At 38.2% G+C, this 16,751-nt stretch overlaps 2 protein-coding genes across 2 annotated transcripts in view; both read right to left on the bottom strand.

Moving 5' to 3' along the window:
* The window catches only part of TRB (T cell receptor beta constant 2), a 199,207-nt gene extending 189,800 nt beyond the window's left edge, over nt 1–9,407 (bottom strand). Inside the window, exon 1 of the mRNA XM_056799811.1 lies at nt 9,266–9,407. Coding sequence (XP_056655789.1) covers nt 9,266–9,380 — 115 coding nt within the window. The 5' untranslated portion in view covers nt 9,381–9,407. The remainder of the gene's footprint in view (nt 1–9,265) is intronic.
* Nucleotides 1–16,751, bottom strand: part of LOC100617727 (T cell receptor beta constant 2) — a gene marked incomplete in the record, with an annotated part of 296,241 nt that overhangs the window by 215,382 nt on the left and 64,108 nt on the right.

Below are 16,751 nucleotides of genomic sequence, written 5' to 3'. Positions count from 1 at the left end.
GAAGGAAGGAAGGAAGAAAGAAAGAAAGAAAGAAAGAAAGAAAGAAAGAAAGAAAGAAAGAAAGAAAGAAAGAAAGAAAGAAAGAAAGAAAGAAAGAAAGAAAGAAAAGAAAGAAAGAAAGAAAGAAAGAAAGAAAGGAAGGAAGGAAGGAAGGAAGGAAGGAAGGAAGGAAGGAAGGAAGGAAGGAAGGAAGGAAGAAAGAAAGAAAGAAAGAAAGAAAGAAAGAAAGAAAGAAAAGAAAGGAAGGAAGGAAGGAAGGAAGGAAGGAAGGAAGGAAGAATTAAAATAATGGAAAAATGAAGAAATAATTAAACTTAAGTTAATAAAAGTAACATAACTAAATTATAATCAGAAAAATATTTTGTAATTTTATAAAGATCCATAAATATGGGAACTGAATTAGTTACAGAAACATGTGTATGTGTTTGTGTTTTATCTTTAACCTCCTACAAAATCTACCTTTTTTCAATTTAATACAATTGCATCCTACAAATATTTTTAAGGGATTCTTTCATTCAAGGTCCTGGAGATATAAAGATAAAATATGACATAGTCTGTGCCTTCAAAGTGCTTATACTGGAATAATCTTTAATTTTTTGATGCTGCTGTTGTTGTGAGTCATTTAAGGCATGTCTGATTCTTAATGACCCTTTTTGGGTTTTCTTGGCAGAGATACTGAAGTGGTTTGCCATTTCCTCCTCCAGCTCATTTTACAGATGAGGAAACTGAGGCAAATAGGGTTAATTGACCTGTTTACAATCACATAGCCAGGAAGTGGCTGGGGCCAGGTTTCAACTCACAATTATGAATCGTTCCTGATTCCAGACCTAGCACTTTATCTACTGGAACACCAAGCTACCTCTCCCTTGTTCATAGCTGGCACTTAAATATCATTTGTTAATTGAATTATCCCAATGGCTATAATCAGACCTTTTACTAGGGCAGGTAGCAGTGACTGGGAAAGCAAATTGGAGGGGGTGGGAGTGTTATAATCTTACCTGGGGTGTAGTCCTGAGAAGCCTAACTAGGGTCCTTAACTGGTAATGAGGAATAAGTATCTCATGTTGTCTGTGGCATAGAGGTGGGTCAGATGGGCAAAGCCACAGGCAGTGTCATCAGGCATCTTCTAAATTTGCCAATTGAGGTCCAAAATTGACTCCCCCTTCCTAACTGTAGTTGTAGGCATGGTGATGGGCATTTATTTTTTAGTAGCATTCAGGAAGATAGACCTGAGAATGTGTCATTAATAACTGTGTAAAGAGGTGAGGATGGAAAGAGTAGGAGAGAGGATACAAGAGGGTATATCCTTTAAGACTCATCACCAATAAATGTTAATAGCCTTTAAGATGTTAATAAATACTAGGATATGCTCATGCCACACCTCCCAGGACAATGCATAATTTTAACACTCAAAAACTCACTCTCCCTTTTGTGGATAATGTAGATTAAAAAATTAATATCCAAAATACTCCAAGTATTATATTTTATAAGATTTATTAAAATAGCTAAAATAAAAAGCTAGAGCAAAAGGGGCACTAACTCAGCCATGGTCCTGAGAGAGGAGAGAGAGTGAGACAGAGTTACAGCCAACTGTATACAAAACATGACCGCGCAATGTGGTGGAGAGGAGAGGAATTCTGGGAAATACTAAAGGAATTCTGGGGAACGTAGTTCAAAGGTATACAAAATTTCTGCTTATGCAATAATGATCCAAAGGTTTCATGGCATCAGAGATACAAAGCTGGTCAGCACCTTTGTTGCCCTTTAACAGATCACCAACCTCATTTTACAGATGAGGAAACTCTAAGAATTAATGCTCCACCTCCCTCGGCAAGAGGTTGGAAATATGGGGTAGGGGTGGCAGGGGAGGGGGGGAAAAGCTAAAGCTACAATTTCATTTCCTCCCCTAGGGAGAGGGGAGCTGAGAGGAGACTTGTACAGGCTTAGGAAAGAGCATGGAGTTAGAAACAAGAGATTTGTGTGTAGAGAGAAAATGGTTTTGCAGGGCTGTGGTTGAGCTGCTGGAACAGATAGGTAGCAGAGTGCTTGAATTCTGTGGATTGAATCTTCAGGGTTGAGGATGATGATTCAGTCCATTCAACTGAGAACTCATCTTTGGGCAATCCAGTGTTGTCAATAACCTTATTGTCCTGGAGATATGCCAGCTGCTCTATTCCCTTCCCTGTGATCTGTCGGTACCAGTAGAGTCCAATGTGTCCAGGAATGGGTTACATGCTAGTGTCACTTGCTGTCTTATTTCTGTGATAAGCTGTTTGGGGACTTGGATGACCCCAGCATCTGTAAGTACTGCATGCAAAGAAGATAGAAATAGAGTGAGGGAAGATTATAGCTAATTACCAGTATAAGATTTCCAGTAGCCTCAGACTTTACCTGCTCCCAGGAGGAATATAGAAATCCAATGAAGAAATCTGATGCCCATGTCAGGAGCAAGGCAGGAATGGTTCATCTCAGCAGCTCTGGTCTCTGGCCTCTGGAATCTGAGATCACCTAGTCTCAATAGGTATTGTCTGTCTTTGATGTCACTTTCTATGTCAAAATCCCCTGTTATAAAAACACCTCCAGAATGGAGTATGCATAGTCTATGGAACAAGTAAGGGAAACACCAGTCCTTTTTGCAAACATAGATGGTGTCAGCTTCTGGACTCTTGTTTGTTTGAATATATGAGTCCTAAGTGTTTTCACTAAACTCAGCTGATGACATTCTTTAACCCCATTTCCAGAGTGTAGCAGAATGCCCAAGTATTCTTGACTCACTCTGTTGATGTTGCTTTTCTAAATCATTTTTGATCATATATTTATCTTCAGAAAGATTCTAGTTATCCCTTCAAAAATGAAACAAGGAAAAAGTTGGGAGTCCTAATGACAGCTACTATGAAGGAAATAACAGATACTTATTTCAAATAATGTCTCTTTGGTTCAATGGGACTTTAGGCAAATATGGGAGAAAAAGGATTGAAAATGTTCTCTAAAATGACTAATGGAAAAATGATGAAGTAATTAAACTTTAGTGCATAGTAAGCACCTAGTTGTGATCTGAAAAATGTTTTTAATATAAGGATGGAACTTAAATTAATTATATATACACATATTTAAATATATATTAATATGTATATAGATTTTATTTGACAAAAATTCCCTTTTTTATTTAACCCAATTAAACCCAACAAATACTTGCTAAGAAATGGTGAATACAATCTGACATAGACTGTGCCTTCAAAATTCTTATAGTGTTAGTAATCTTTAATATTTATTTTTAGCTTGTTTAGTAAAACATTATTTTTATTGAACTGAGAGAGATATCTCCTAATATAATTATTCTAAGTAAACACAGTTGTATTCCCAACTACTCTTTTCTATTAAACTTTAAAACTTCTAGTATTGTGCCTTTCCCAAGCAAATATGACATAAATACCTTTTGATGAAAGATTCTTATATCTGCAGGAGACAGTTTTTAGTTGCACTAAGGAAAATGAACTGAGACTTTGTTGCAGAAAGGTACTATGAGGAGAGATAATGATCTTTGAATCATTGTCACAGAAAAAGAACCAAAAACCATTGTATTCTCCTAGTAAAGTTCCAATATACCTAATTGGCCAAATTTAGACCTCTGAAAGCAGACCATATCTTTACAAAGTAATGCATAGCAATAGGAAAATAATCATCTGATCATTTCTATTGTTGACTTAAGTCTTGGAGCTCCCCCTAACATCCTGAGCTGTCTATAAGTACTTTCCTAACACTTATCACTACCATTTCCAATCTACTTCACATACTCTAGAAATTAGGAGTTAATGGTGAAAGTACTACTCCTGGAGTACTTTCCTGGTGGAAGGGACTGTAGCTTCAACACCATTTTCCCTCTAGGGCAGAAATCTGTGTGGGGCTATAGAAAGTTTGGGAAAGAGGGAAGGAAAATAAGAACTCCTCTACAGAGTGACTCCTTAGGACAGTAGCTAGGTTGTCACCATAGGTATTTACTGTGAACACCTCCAACTCTTTCCATTAAATACCAGGATGGAGCATGATCCTTCAAGACATTCAAATGAGGATAGATTCTGGGACAATCTAATGTCATTTAGAGTTCTAATGTTCCAGAGGCAAATTCCAGACTCTTTTCTTTGGTCTAGCAATAGCAGGAGGGATAAAGATGTCCAGAAATCAGAGATCAGATTTCAGTACCATTACTTATCTCATCTCTGTGATGAAGTTCTTTCCTAGAATTAGTAATGTTTATGGAAGGAAAGAGAACCTAAGGGCTATGGCAGAGAAGAGGGTTAATGCCTCTATTTGGCAAGTCCAAGTTGGGAATTTCCCAATTACACAAATGTCACCTATACTCAACGGGAAGCTTGCTACCAAGAAGAAGAATTTAATACCTGACAAAGGCAAGAATAGAACACCCAACCAACCCTTGTGTTGGGGAATGAAATTCTTGGCTCAATCAAGCAGAGTATGTCAAAAGTATCAATGGCTCTGCCTCTTTTCCATAATTATCAGTTTTGAATTCAGACCCTAAAAACACCTTCAATATTTTCTAATCCAAGAGGACCACCACTACCACCATCACCTTTATAGGAGAGGAAACTTGGGTCCAGAATAAAAAAAAAGGCTCTTTTGCCCAGTGTTAGCACTTTGAGAGAGTATTTGAAGCAGAACTTTTCTATACCCTACCCAGTCCTCAACCTTCAGGAATTAAACTACATCTCCTCAATTTTAACCTATTGCTACTTCTTTTACTTTCAGTGTCCAAGCATGCAAGCACATACACATGTAATCTTCCTTTTACATGCCATCTCCTAAGTAATTGAAGTTAGTTGCCATTTTCCCCTAAACCTTTCAGCTGATTCCCCCAAGTTACTTAGTGTTCATTCTGTTATGACCTTGTGTTAATTTAGTTTGTTTCCCCTGATAACATGTAAGATACTTGCATTCAAATATATAATTTAAGAAATCTTTATCCCCATCACTTCATGCAGTGACTACAAATGCTTATTGACAGATAGACAGAGAAATCTTATGAAATCCCAGAACTCAAATCAGTGGCTGTGAACTAAGAGAAGGAATATAAAGGAATCTCTTGCCTTTCCTTACTTATTAGCAAACAATACAAGAATATCTGCTTCACAAAGAGACACCTTTACTGAAGTTTAGACCTGCAGGAAGTGGACATCAAGTGAAATAAAAGTGATTTATGCTCTCTAGAAGGTGTGACTTGACCAAGAAAAATGATTGTGTAGCCAGACTGGTCCTCTTGGGAGTTTCTAAAGGATGAAATACACAAATGTCCATTAGAATAGTGTCGAGAAGACTATTTGGAATCAAGAGGTTGGGCCTCTAAAAGTCCAGGCTTCAGTTTTGTCAGCTGTAAAATTTAAGAGTTGTATTAGATAATCTCTGATGTTTCTTTTAGCTATAAATTACATGTTATTTAGGAAAAACAGAAATATAAGAATTTTGAAATAGTGAGACAATTTATTTGGAAATGTTTTACTGCCCCCGTGTGGAAAATAAAGCCAATAAGTCACCGAAGGTGCCATGTCTCTCATCTGAGGAAGAGAACTATCTCTTATAGACTGGGGCCCCTGACAGGAAGTTATCCAGGAATAGAGAAGCTTCATTCTGGTAGATAGAAGCAGAAGAGAAATGTCTGCTTGCTTGGATATCATGGTTTCAGGCAGTTGAAGATGATACTATCTGGGACTTTCTGTAGCATTGTGAAAACCAGATTGGTGAATTGATATATATTCAACATTATATGAATAGTACGTAGAATGTAGGGAATGTTCTTCAGGTAAATCTCCTCCCAAAAGCTATAGCGACTAAGTTGTTCAGTGGTTAGAGAACTGGGTCTGGAGTCAGGAAGATCTGATTAAAAAATTGGGCTTAGACACTTATTAGCTGTGTAATCATAGTAAATCATAGAATCCCTATTTGTGTCATTTCTTCTTTTGTAAAAATGACAACACGTTGGAAAAGGAAATGACAAACCACTCCACTATCTTTGCCAAGAAAACTCATGGACATTGTCCATGAAATCCCACAGTCAGTCTTGACTAAAGAGCCAATAAACAACAACAAACACGAACTAAAGTGCCTAGGTTTCATAATCCTAATATATGTAGTTTCTGTGACTCTAGTCATTTACAATAGACCAAAAACACTTCAGGAGAATAAGGGATAAAAGGCAGGATCCAAACATTTAGGTGAAAGAACCACTCAGTGTCCTTTAGGGATGATTGCAATAGTATCCTTTTAGGATGTTAGCTTAGATATTTCTTTATAGCTATTAATGCTTTCTGCAACAATAGCTGGAGAATGTATATGTTGCTATCAAACTGCTAGAAGGAGACATAAAGGAGTTAACAGAACTCTCTTAAAAAACCTGACCATGAGAAGAAACTTGAAGGCTCTTGGTGGAATTAATGATGGATGGCCTAATAATTTGTCACAGAGCTCCTGGTAGTTCTATTATCCCAGGATAAAAGAAATAGTAGCATTTTTTCTTCTATCATTGGCACCATTTTGGCGAAACTCTGACTCTTGTCCCACTGCATTCTTATGAATTGCCTTCTGTGCAACCAATTCTGACCTGTCTGTTTGAGGAGAATGGAAATCAAATTTAGTGGCTACTAGGATTGTGTATTTGTGATGATGATGATGATATATAGCCTATATTGAACTTTTTAAAAGCTTGTGGACTAGAGTTCAAATCTTAGCTTGCAAACTTGCTATCCAACTGGTTTTAAGTCAATTCTTTCATCTCTCAGATCCTCAGTTTACTGATATGTAAAAGAGAGGGTTGGACTATCCGATTGCTAATATTCTTTCTAATTCTAAAAATATGATCTTGTTATTAAAGGTCCTCTGTCTCATGCCCAGCAGTCTACTGAATTCTGAATCTTCTCATTGCCTCAGCTTCCCATTCATTATCTCCCCTGGGATCTAGCAGCCTTAGCTTGGATACCTAGAATTATTTCTTAAAGATTGCTCCCCATTCACATTCCCAGTTCACATTGTTCTGTTTTGTAAGCTGGGGAAGATTTGTACACAGAGAATGATTAGTTTGCAGCACTGTGGTTAAGCTGCTGGCACAGAAATACATGGCTGAATCTTCTATTTCAACAGGTTGGATTTTCAGGTTGCAGAGTGAACCACTGGGCCAATCAGTAATGAATCGAGCCCCATACATTCCTGAACTTTCAATGACTCGTTTGTTGTCACGATATTCCAAAAACTTCAATTCTTGTCCTGGAAGCTGTTGATACCAATAAACATAATCATGTCCTTTGATTGGGTCACAGCTCAGAACCACATTTTCTTTTCTCTTTTGTGACCAGGCTTCTTGGAATCTGGGAGACTCCGGCATCTATAGGGCCTGTGGAATAAGAGACAGTAATTGGTAGGCTTCACCTAAAAGTTTAAAGTGTGGAGTCAGTTATGGCAAGTCCAAGACAAAGATTTCCCACTTGTGCTCAAGACTAACCTGCTCCCAGGAGAAAAATGGCCACATAGAAGAGCTCGGTATTCATGGTGATGACAAAGAAGTAGGCAGCTTCCAGACTCTGGTCTATAATAATTACCTGAAGCTTCAGAGTTTCCAATTGGTTGTTTTTCTCTGTGACATGACACTTCCCACAGACTCCCATTTCCCTTTATAGATGCTTTATATAACTCAGGGAAATAGAGGAGAGATACTTTCCCAATACAACCACCCATTAGAAAGATTCTCACAAGTTCTTTTGCCTGATAGAGAAGCAAGCTAGTACTGTGGGCTTGATTTCTTCTCATCTTGTCTGGCATGCTCCTCTCTGTAAGACATTCCTATGTCCCTTCGGTACTAAAAAAAGTTCCAGTGCCTAGAATGAATGTTAAACTCCTTAACAGGCAATTATCTTTCTCCAAATTTGACACCTCCATCTCTACACCAGGATTAAGTTCTCTACCTTTATTTCCTTGCTCTTCATTTCTCCATGTTATTTACAACATTGTTTATAGTATATTGAACAAGAGGGACAGGGCTCTCCCTATGGTTTCCAGAATGGCTTAAGGATGAAATATTTTCCTATATGTTCTTCCTCTATGGCACCCATTTCTCTTCCCTGGGTCCCTTTTCATAGACATACTAGAACTCTGCTCCCCTCTTCTTCACTCCCTGCCCTGCTCCATCTTCTTAACTCCTTTTTCAAAATAGGTTGAAGGGAAAGGTCTCTCAGCATTATGAAATGGAACTAGCTGGTCCTCATTTTTGTTCTGTCAGTAAGTAACTTGTTCAGGATATGAGACATTTTATTATCTTTGGAGGCTTCCATTTTCTCATATTTATAAAAGGAATAGGTTGTAATGGGCAGATGACATTTAAGGTCCCATACATCAAAATCTATGATCTCGTGATCTCATGGCACTCCTAAACTCAGGATCATACTCCCCTTGCTCTGCCCTCCTGTTTGGTTGGACCTGTTATATTCTAACCCTTGCTTGGCATTTTTGCCTAATCCCCATCTATTTATCCAGCCTATATCCATTACTGATCATCAGTCATGGATGCCAAACCTTAGAGTGACCTCATCATTAGTGATTCTATTATTATTAGAAATGATCTATTATTATTGATTCTGATTCATCGCCTGTTGCTCTATTAATGATGACCCATACAACTCACTCATATTTTTAGGGATTAACACCCAGCTTCTTTCTATAAGGAAGTTTTTGTACCCACAAACCAACTTCCTATCCAGGTAACATGGATAGGACTCCTTATAAGACTGAGTTGTTGTTTGTGGAGACAAGGGAGAGGTTTATGCCCAGAGAGGAGGTAACTCTACAGCACTGTGTATGCTGATAGCACAGAAGTATATAGCTGAGTCACTAATAGTTAGTGATTTGACAGTAAGTAAACAGAAGTTCATTTCTGACCGATGGGCTTGGAAGTTTTCAGAGATGCCTTTTTCCCTGGTACCATCTGCTATCTTATAGTAGTAGAAAAGTTGCTTTGGTTCCTGTCCTAGTTTCTGTTGGTACCAGTACATATAATCATAATTCTGGTCCTGGTCACATCTCAGTGTCACAACTTGTCCTTTGCCTGTGACCAGGTATCTCGGGGTCTGGAGAACTGCCCCATCTGTCAAACCTGTAAGGGGAGGAGAGAGAAAGTAGGAGGCTGAGTTCAGGTGAGGATCTGATGTTGTAGCCCAAAGAGAAAGGTTCAAACTCAGGCCTGACCTCTTTTTCTGTGCTGAGCACTCACCTGCTCCCAGGAGGCAAATGATGGCACAGATGAGGAGTCTGGTTTCCATGATGGCATCAGGAGAGGAGTGAGGCATCTCTGAAGGCCAGGGCTCTGGTTTGTTGAAGTGGAACATCTGTGGGACTCAGGGCTGGAGGACTCTTCCTGTATCTTAAGTGTGACTTGTCTGTGATGCTGTAACACCTATGGTCTCTGGATCTCATTACACAAGGAGCAATTTACTCAGAACAAGAGTGAAGCATTGGAGATATAAATGAGAGCTGTCCCCTCAATCAGCCATGCACACATGTAATTTGTATGTAGATAGATATATACATATAATTACACATGTGTAAGTTAGCATATATACACAACTGCATGCATGTAGCTGTGTATACAATTACACATGTAAACAACACAATTGCTTATGTAGGTCTGTAATCATGTACACATAATTACATACATGTAGACATATAAACATAATTTGTGCAAGTGGCCACGTGTTAATTCCCTGTGTGTTCATATGTAATCATACATATATGAAGTCACACACCATTGCCTATATACATATATGAGAGCATATACATGTAATCACATATATGCAAGTATGTACACATAATTATTTATCTATGCATATGTAAGCATATGCACAGAATCATCTGAACAACTCCATTTCTGGGCTTCATTCATATACAGGTACTTCACTAGAGAGCTATTCATATGAAAAAGAAATGAGAGTTTAGTTGAGCACAAATGTAGCATGAGGCTGAACCGTCTTGAGTCGCATTCATCCAAGTCTTGGGTTACTAAAAGTCAGAGACCTATTTGAAACTGCTAGTCAGAACATATCTGGAGTTCTATATTCTATTCAATGAACCACATCTACAAATCAAAGTGTGTGCAAATAAAAAGAAAGAAAGAAGTAGATATACAAAGGAGTTAGAGTGCTGAGCATGGCACGGTCAGGAATATTCCTCTTCTTGAGTTCAGGACCATTGACATTTACTAGCTGTGTGACCCTGGGCAAGTCTATCTGCCTCAACTCCTCATCTCTAAAATGAACTGGAGAATAAATGACAAGACTCTCCAGTGTATTTACCAGGGAAACCCCAAATGGGTTTATGAAGGGTCAGATATGACTAAGAACAAATAAATGATTAAAAGACACACTTGTACATACACATATGAATATATATATATATACATATATGAATATATATATATATATACATATATGAATATATACTTATTGGCATTCAGTGAGGAAAGCCAGGGGTTTGGGGAATCTAGGCTAGAATTAGTCAAATGGGAGTGGATCAATGAAGGAAGATTTTTAGGACAAAGTCTTCCAGATACAGAGAAGAAACTTCTAAATAATACTGAAATCCAAAAAGGACATTGGACACTGAGGAGATGAGAGAGTAATTACAAAGGAGTAAATCTAGCCCTTTAACTTGGCCTTAACTTTGACTTTTTTTTTTTTAACCTTTACCTTCTGCCTTAGAATCAATATTAAGAATCAGTTCCAACGGAGAAAAACAAGAAAGGTTAGGTACTTGGGGTTAACTGATTTGCCCCAGATTATCAGCTAGGAAGACTCAGAGGCCAAATTTGAATCCAGGACTGCCCAGAACAGAATCTGATATTTCATTGGTATAAGGATTGAAACTCTCTACCAACACAAGTTGTCACCTTCTTTGAAACTTATAATAAAATACTAAGGAGTTATGTAATTCATTGAGGATCACACTACCAGTATGTTTCAGAGACACGGAGGCACTAGAACCCTGCTCTATGGTAGACTCTGTCCTCTTCTCTGTAATTCTGATTTATATCAAAGGAAGGTTATTTTTTCTTGAGAAATACTTAGAGATTTCTGTTTGTGGGTAGGGACATACAGGTAGGCTTGTCTAACACTGCAAGTTTGACTGATGATAGAGGTATCTGTGGGAGAGAGAGAAGAGAGAAAAGAAAATTTGTTTTGATTGTCCATGAAACTAAGAGCATCAAGGAATCACAGAATCTCAGACTTGGAAGGTATATAAGAAGTGATCCAGTCGTACTCATCAGAATGACAAAAACAAAACCTCCTCTATGTGAGACAAGTTAATATACAGATTTTGCTCAAAGGTCTACAGTGAAGGGGAGCCTCCAAGGCAGCAAATTCCTCTTTTGGATACCTCAAACCCAAATTCAGCTCCTTGCAACTAACATCCCAAATCCCTAGTTCTAGAATCTGGGTCCAGGAAAAGAAGTCTATTGCCTCTTTTTAAAAACAATTTCTTTGGCACCTTTTCTCTTGGTGTCACAGCCCTTTTAAATTATTTCTAGTCTTTAGTTTGAATACTCTTTTGTGAAATAAAACATTAGAAAAAGAATATAAACACTGAATAAAGCAACCACAGCTGACAAAGTATGCAATAATCTGTCTTGCAACATGGTGGATGACACAACTGTTTCATAGTGCAATAGTAGTTCCCCACTTTTCTGTCCTGAAAAGAGAGATTTAGTTATTGGTGTGATTCTCAGTGGATTTTCAGTTATCCAGAGGTCAAAATCCTCTTTATCAATCACTTCATTTAAACTTTGGTACTCATTATGCATGTTATTTTCTTGGTTCTGCTTATTTTTGCTCTGTGTCAATTTGTAAAAAATTATTGCATATTTCTCTAAATTCCTTTTTTAAATTTTTCTTTGCCAAAAAATGTATTTTATCTCAGGAAGTGGAAGACTTACTAGAAAAAGCATCTTTATGATCACTTTTAATTAGCTATTAGTTCCCAAATGAATTTATATCTGATTGGAAAGCCAGTTGTGGATATTGCTTATGAAGCAAAGAACTATTTGTTTAGGTAGGAAGCTCTAAAGTTTTCAGAGATCTTTCCATTAATTGAATTGTTGAGTTCAGACTTATGAATACAAGGTCTGATTGAGTGGAATCTGACTTCTTCTTAGAGAAGAATCAGTGTCATCTTTATGTACCCTGGAGTTGAATAGAAACACAGTACCTCCTAGTGGCCAATATGGTAGTCATTAGCACTTATCTTTGCTCCAACCATGCTTCATGGGCATCTGGTAATCAGAAAGACTACCCAAATAGAATAGTTTGGCTGCTACACTTCTATTTCTTTAAAAGTAAAATAAAAACAAATGTGATCCTACTATGTCCCCTTTGAATCAAATGTAGAGCCACAAATCAGTCATTTATCTTATTCTACCATGTCATGATTCTTGTGAAATCATATGTCTATATTAAGACATTCTTTTTTTCTCCTGAGTATTAAAAAGGAATTACCTATATTCTTTTTTCATATCTATCAATATCCATTAACTGCCTCCTTACTCCCACCCCAATGAGAAGTTCTCCCTGGTAACGAATAGAGTACTACATCTTAAGAAGAAATCATATGAGGAAATGCAGGTACAATAGTTTGAAAGAAGAAAGCATGGTGGCAAGCATCCATGTGAAGATCAATGGAGGAAGAAATGGAAGTAATATTGTTCTGGGAAAATACTAAAAACAATCTAGACATTTGATGAGTGCTCAGAAAATGGATCATGAGGACACCAGGGAGGTGTCATAGATCGAAGTTTTTACTAGAACATTCAGTTTACCAAAAGAAATATTAAAAAAAAAAGTCTTGGATTATCTTATAGTTTCATCCTTCGAAAAGCTTAAGGAAAAGGGGAGACTAGGTGGCTTAGTAGACTAAATGCCATGCCTAGATATAAGAGATACTAGGTTCAAATTTGACTTCAGACACTCTCTAGCTGTGTGATCCTGGGCTAGGAACTTAACTGCCATCGTCTAGCCCTTTCTGCTCTTCTGCCTTGGAACCAATACACAGTATTGATTCTAAGACAAAAGGTAAGGGTTTAAAAAAAAACCTTAAGGAAGTAAAAAGGGCAACTGAACTGATTGTTATTAGCAAGGAGGAAGTGGTTACTGAAGCAGAAACCATGGAAATATTGTGGGAACAACTTTGGTTTCTTGATTTCTTCTAATTCTCTAATTAATCCTGTCCTCACCTCACTTTCCTCCCTGTCCAGTCTTGCCTCTACAATTAACTACTTCAATAATTTGCTTACTATCAACCTTGAATCCCTTATACCTCAGCCTTTCTTTCATCCCTGTTCTGCTCATTTTTAACCCTGACTCCTCCAAACCCTTTGCCTCTTTTTCTAATCCTGAGCTATCAAATTCTGATGGAAGAAATATTGTTGTCCTAATCTACTACACATTTATGCCATCTGGATCTGCATTACTAGATAAGTATCCTTTTATTAATCTCATTGACTATCAATTACATTCCTCATAACTGTTCCTCTAAATTTCTTTACTCAAGTTTCACCTCTCTCCACCCTTCATTCTTAGAAGGTTAACTCATTTTCTGTTTTACTGAGTCTGAGACCATTTGGTCTGGGTTTTGTTTTATCTTTTATCTTCTCAACCTTTTTTGCACATATGATCTCAATCTATCAATCAACCCCCTTTTTCTTGAGTACTTTCAGTATTTAAAAAAAAACCATACTCTTTTCAAAGTAAACATCTATCCCCCCATGTCCTATATAAAAGTAGCAACAAGAAAAGTTCATCAAAACCAACCAAAAGTGAGATCAATGGTGATCATATACCTAGAGCACCCCTAAATCTCTACCAAAAAGAAGCACTGTGCTCCAGAGCCAAGACTTAGTGCTCTTTTCATATACATTGTTTTAGTGTCTGTTTATGTTAATGTTCCTTCTTCTTCTTCCTTCTCCATCCATTATCTCATCTAAGTTCTCTCATATTTCTTGGAATTCAACTGATGCCTTATGTCATGAATAACTTTGTGTAAAGAAGATAAAACAGAGGGCAGAAGGTGAGAAAGAGAGGAGAGAGGGATACATGTTCTTTAAGACTAATCACAAATAAAAAGACCTTAGCCTTTAGATGTTAATAAATACTAGGAGCTGGTTGTTCCAGGGCAACCCATAATCTCAACATGTAAAGCCCATTCTTCCTTTTGTAGAGGATGATGCAAAATCTTCATGGGATCAGAGATTAAAAGCTGGTCTGCATTTTGGTTGCCATGCAGGAGGCCACCTCCCTCATTATACAGTGGAGAAACTCTTTAAGAGTTAATGCTAGACTCTTCCAGGTAATCATGGCTGCAATCTAGACGTCACACGCTTCCTCTCCCTGGCACCGAACAAAATAAACTACATCAAAGGAGCATAAAAATCACCTTTGGAGGAACAGAAGGATGCCCCAGTACTTCCCAGTACCTCACAGAGGTGAAGGTACATGGGGTTTGAACATTTCCACACTATAATAAGAAGGAGGAAAAGCTTGCACAGAAACGTGAACTGAGCCGCCCTCCCCCCCCCACCTCCCCAACCAAACCAGAGTGCGCTACCAGAGCGCTCACTGGGACAGCGAGTGAGTGGGGAACGTCTCTGTCTGGGGGGGGGGGGCACTCCAGGGTCCTTGGGATCTGGGAACTGCCAGGAAAAAACGTCTCAGGGCAGTTTCATGGGAGAATCCTGCGCTGAGCACAGGGGGCCCAGGGAGCCGAACTTGGGGTGGTTGCACTGAGCATCTGGGTGGAGCTAAACACCAGGGGTGGACCACGCGCTGATTATCTGGGCAGAGCTGAACACCTGGGTAGTTTGGCTGTGATCAAGGGCCCAGAGCTCTAAGAAACCTTGGAGGCTGGGAAGAACTAGTCTGAGGCAACCTAAATTCACAGAAAACCCGCCCATATCACCCATACCCCCAACCAAAAAGGAAAGGGGAATAAAACCACCAAAGGGATGGCTCACATGGCCCAAAATCAAGCCTCCAGGAAGAAAGGGAAAATGGTGACTATTGAAAACTTTTATGGTGGAAGTACCCAAGGAAAAGAAGAGAATGAGGATGAAATCCAAAAAAAAAAAAAAAATCAGAACATGCCTCCCAAAATGTAAACTATCAACAAGCTCTGGAAGATCGTAAACTGGAACTTACCCAAAAATGGAAACCTGGAAAGAAAAATGGGAGAAAGAGATCAGCAGTCTGACAGATAAGACTGTTCAATTGGAAAAAGAGCTGGAAACATCCAAATAGAAGGGCAGACAAAGCTGAAAAGCAAAACCAGTCCGTAATGACCAGAATTAAGCAACTCGAAGAAAGTGAGGTAATAAAACAGCAAGAATCAATAAAGCAAAGCCAAAAAATTAATGAATTAGAAGAAAACATAAAATATCTCACTGAAAAGGTCACAGACTTGGAAAACAGAGGAAGAAGAGACAACCTCCGAATTATCGGTCTCCCAGAAAATCCAAAGATAAACAATAAACTCGATGTTATTCTACAGAAGATTATAAAAGAAAATTGCCCACACATTCTGGAGCAAGGGGGCAAAATGGAAACAGAAAGGGTTCATAGAACACCCTCTATACTAAATCCCCAAAAGACAACCCCTAGGAACGTAATTGCCAAATTCAAGAGCTTCCAAGAAAAGGAGAAAATCCTACAACATGCCAAGAAGAGGAGCTTCAGATATAGGGGGGGGCTCCCATAAGGATCACACATGACTTAGAGGCTAACACACTAAGAGACCGCAAAGCATGGAACATGATATTTAGAAAGTCAAGAGAGCTGGGTCTCCAACCAAGAATCAACTACCCAGCAAAACTGACTATATACTTCCAGGGGAAAGAATGGGCATTCAACAAAATAGAAGATTTCCAAGCATTTGCTAAGAAAAGACCAGAGCTCTGTGGAAAATTTGATATCCAAGCACAGAAAGCAAGAGAAACATGAAAAGGTAAATATGAAAGAAAGGGAAAAGGAGATAAATCTTATCTTTTTCTTTAAGTCAAACTCTCTTCTATAAGGACTACATTTACATCAAATTATATATTAATATGTGGGGAAAATGTTTTGTGTAACTCTCAAAAATTGTATGCATCATAAGAGTAGTTAGAAGAAGCATGCATAGAGAAAGATTGGAGCATTAAGAAGATTTGGGAAAAGTGGGGGCAAAGAAAGGAAAAGGGGGGAACTGTCGATAACACTAAGATTTACTTCAAGAAATAGGGGGGGACTTAATAGAATAATCTTTCCCATATAAAGATATACATGGGAAGGGGAGGGGAAGAACTCTTATATGAGAAGGAGAGGAAGAGAGCATGAAGTGGAATTACTTAAACCTTACTCTCAGTGAAATCAAATTTGAGAGGGAAGAACATCTAGATCCAGTGGGATCCTGAATTCTATCTTATCAAACAGGGCAAGAAAGAAAGGAAAATTAAGGAGGGGGAGGGGAGAGGGAGTATAAAAAGGGGGGGCTAGAAAGGGAAGCATATCAAGGGAGGGGACTAGGGGGACTGACCCAAAGTAAATCACTGGTTCAAATGGAGATAGCTAAAGAAGAAAGGTCAGAACTAGGGGAAAGTATCAAAATGCCAGCGAATCCACAAATGACAATCATAACTTTGAAAGTGAATGGGATGAACTCACCCATAAAACGTAGACAAATAG

The sequence above is a fragment of the Monodelphis domestica genome, chromosome 5 (assembly GCF_027887165.1).
Source record: "Monodelphis domestica isolate mMonDom1 chromosome 5, mMonDom1.pri, whole genome shotgun sequence".
NCBI classification, from domain to species: Eukaryota; Metazoa; Chordata; class Mammalia; order Didelphimorphia; family Didelphidae; genus Monodelphis; species Monodelphis domestica.
The sequence above is the reverse complement of the archived record's forward strand: the minus strand, read 5'-3'. Positions and strand labels throughout refer to the sequence as shown.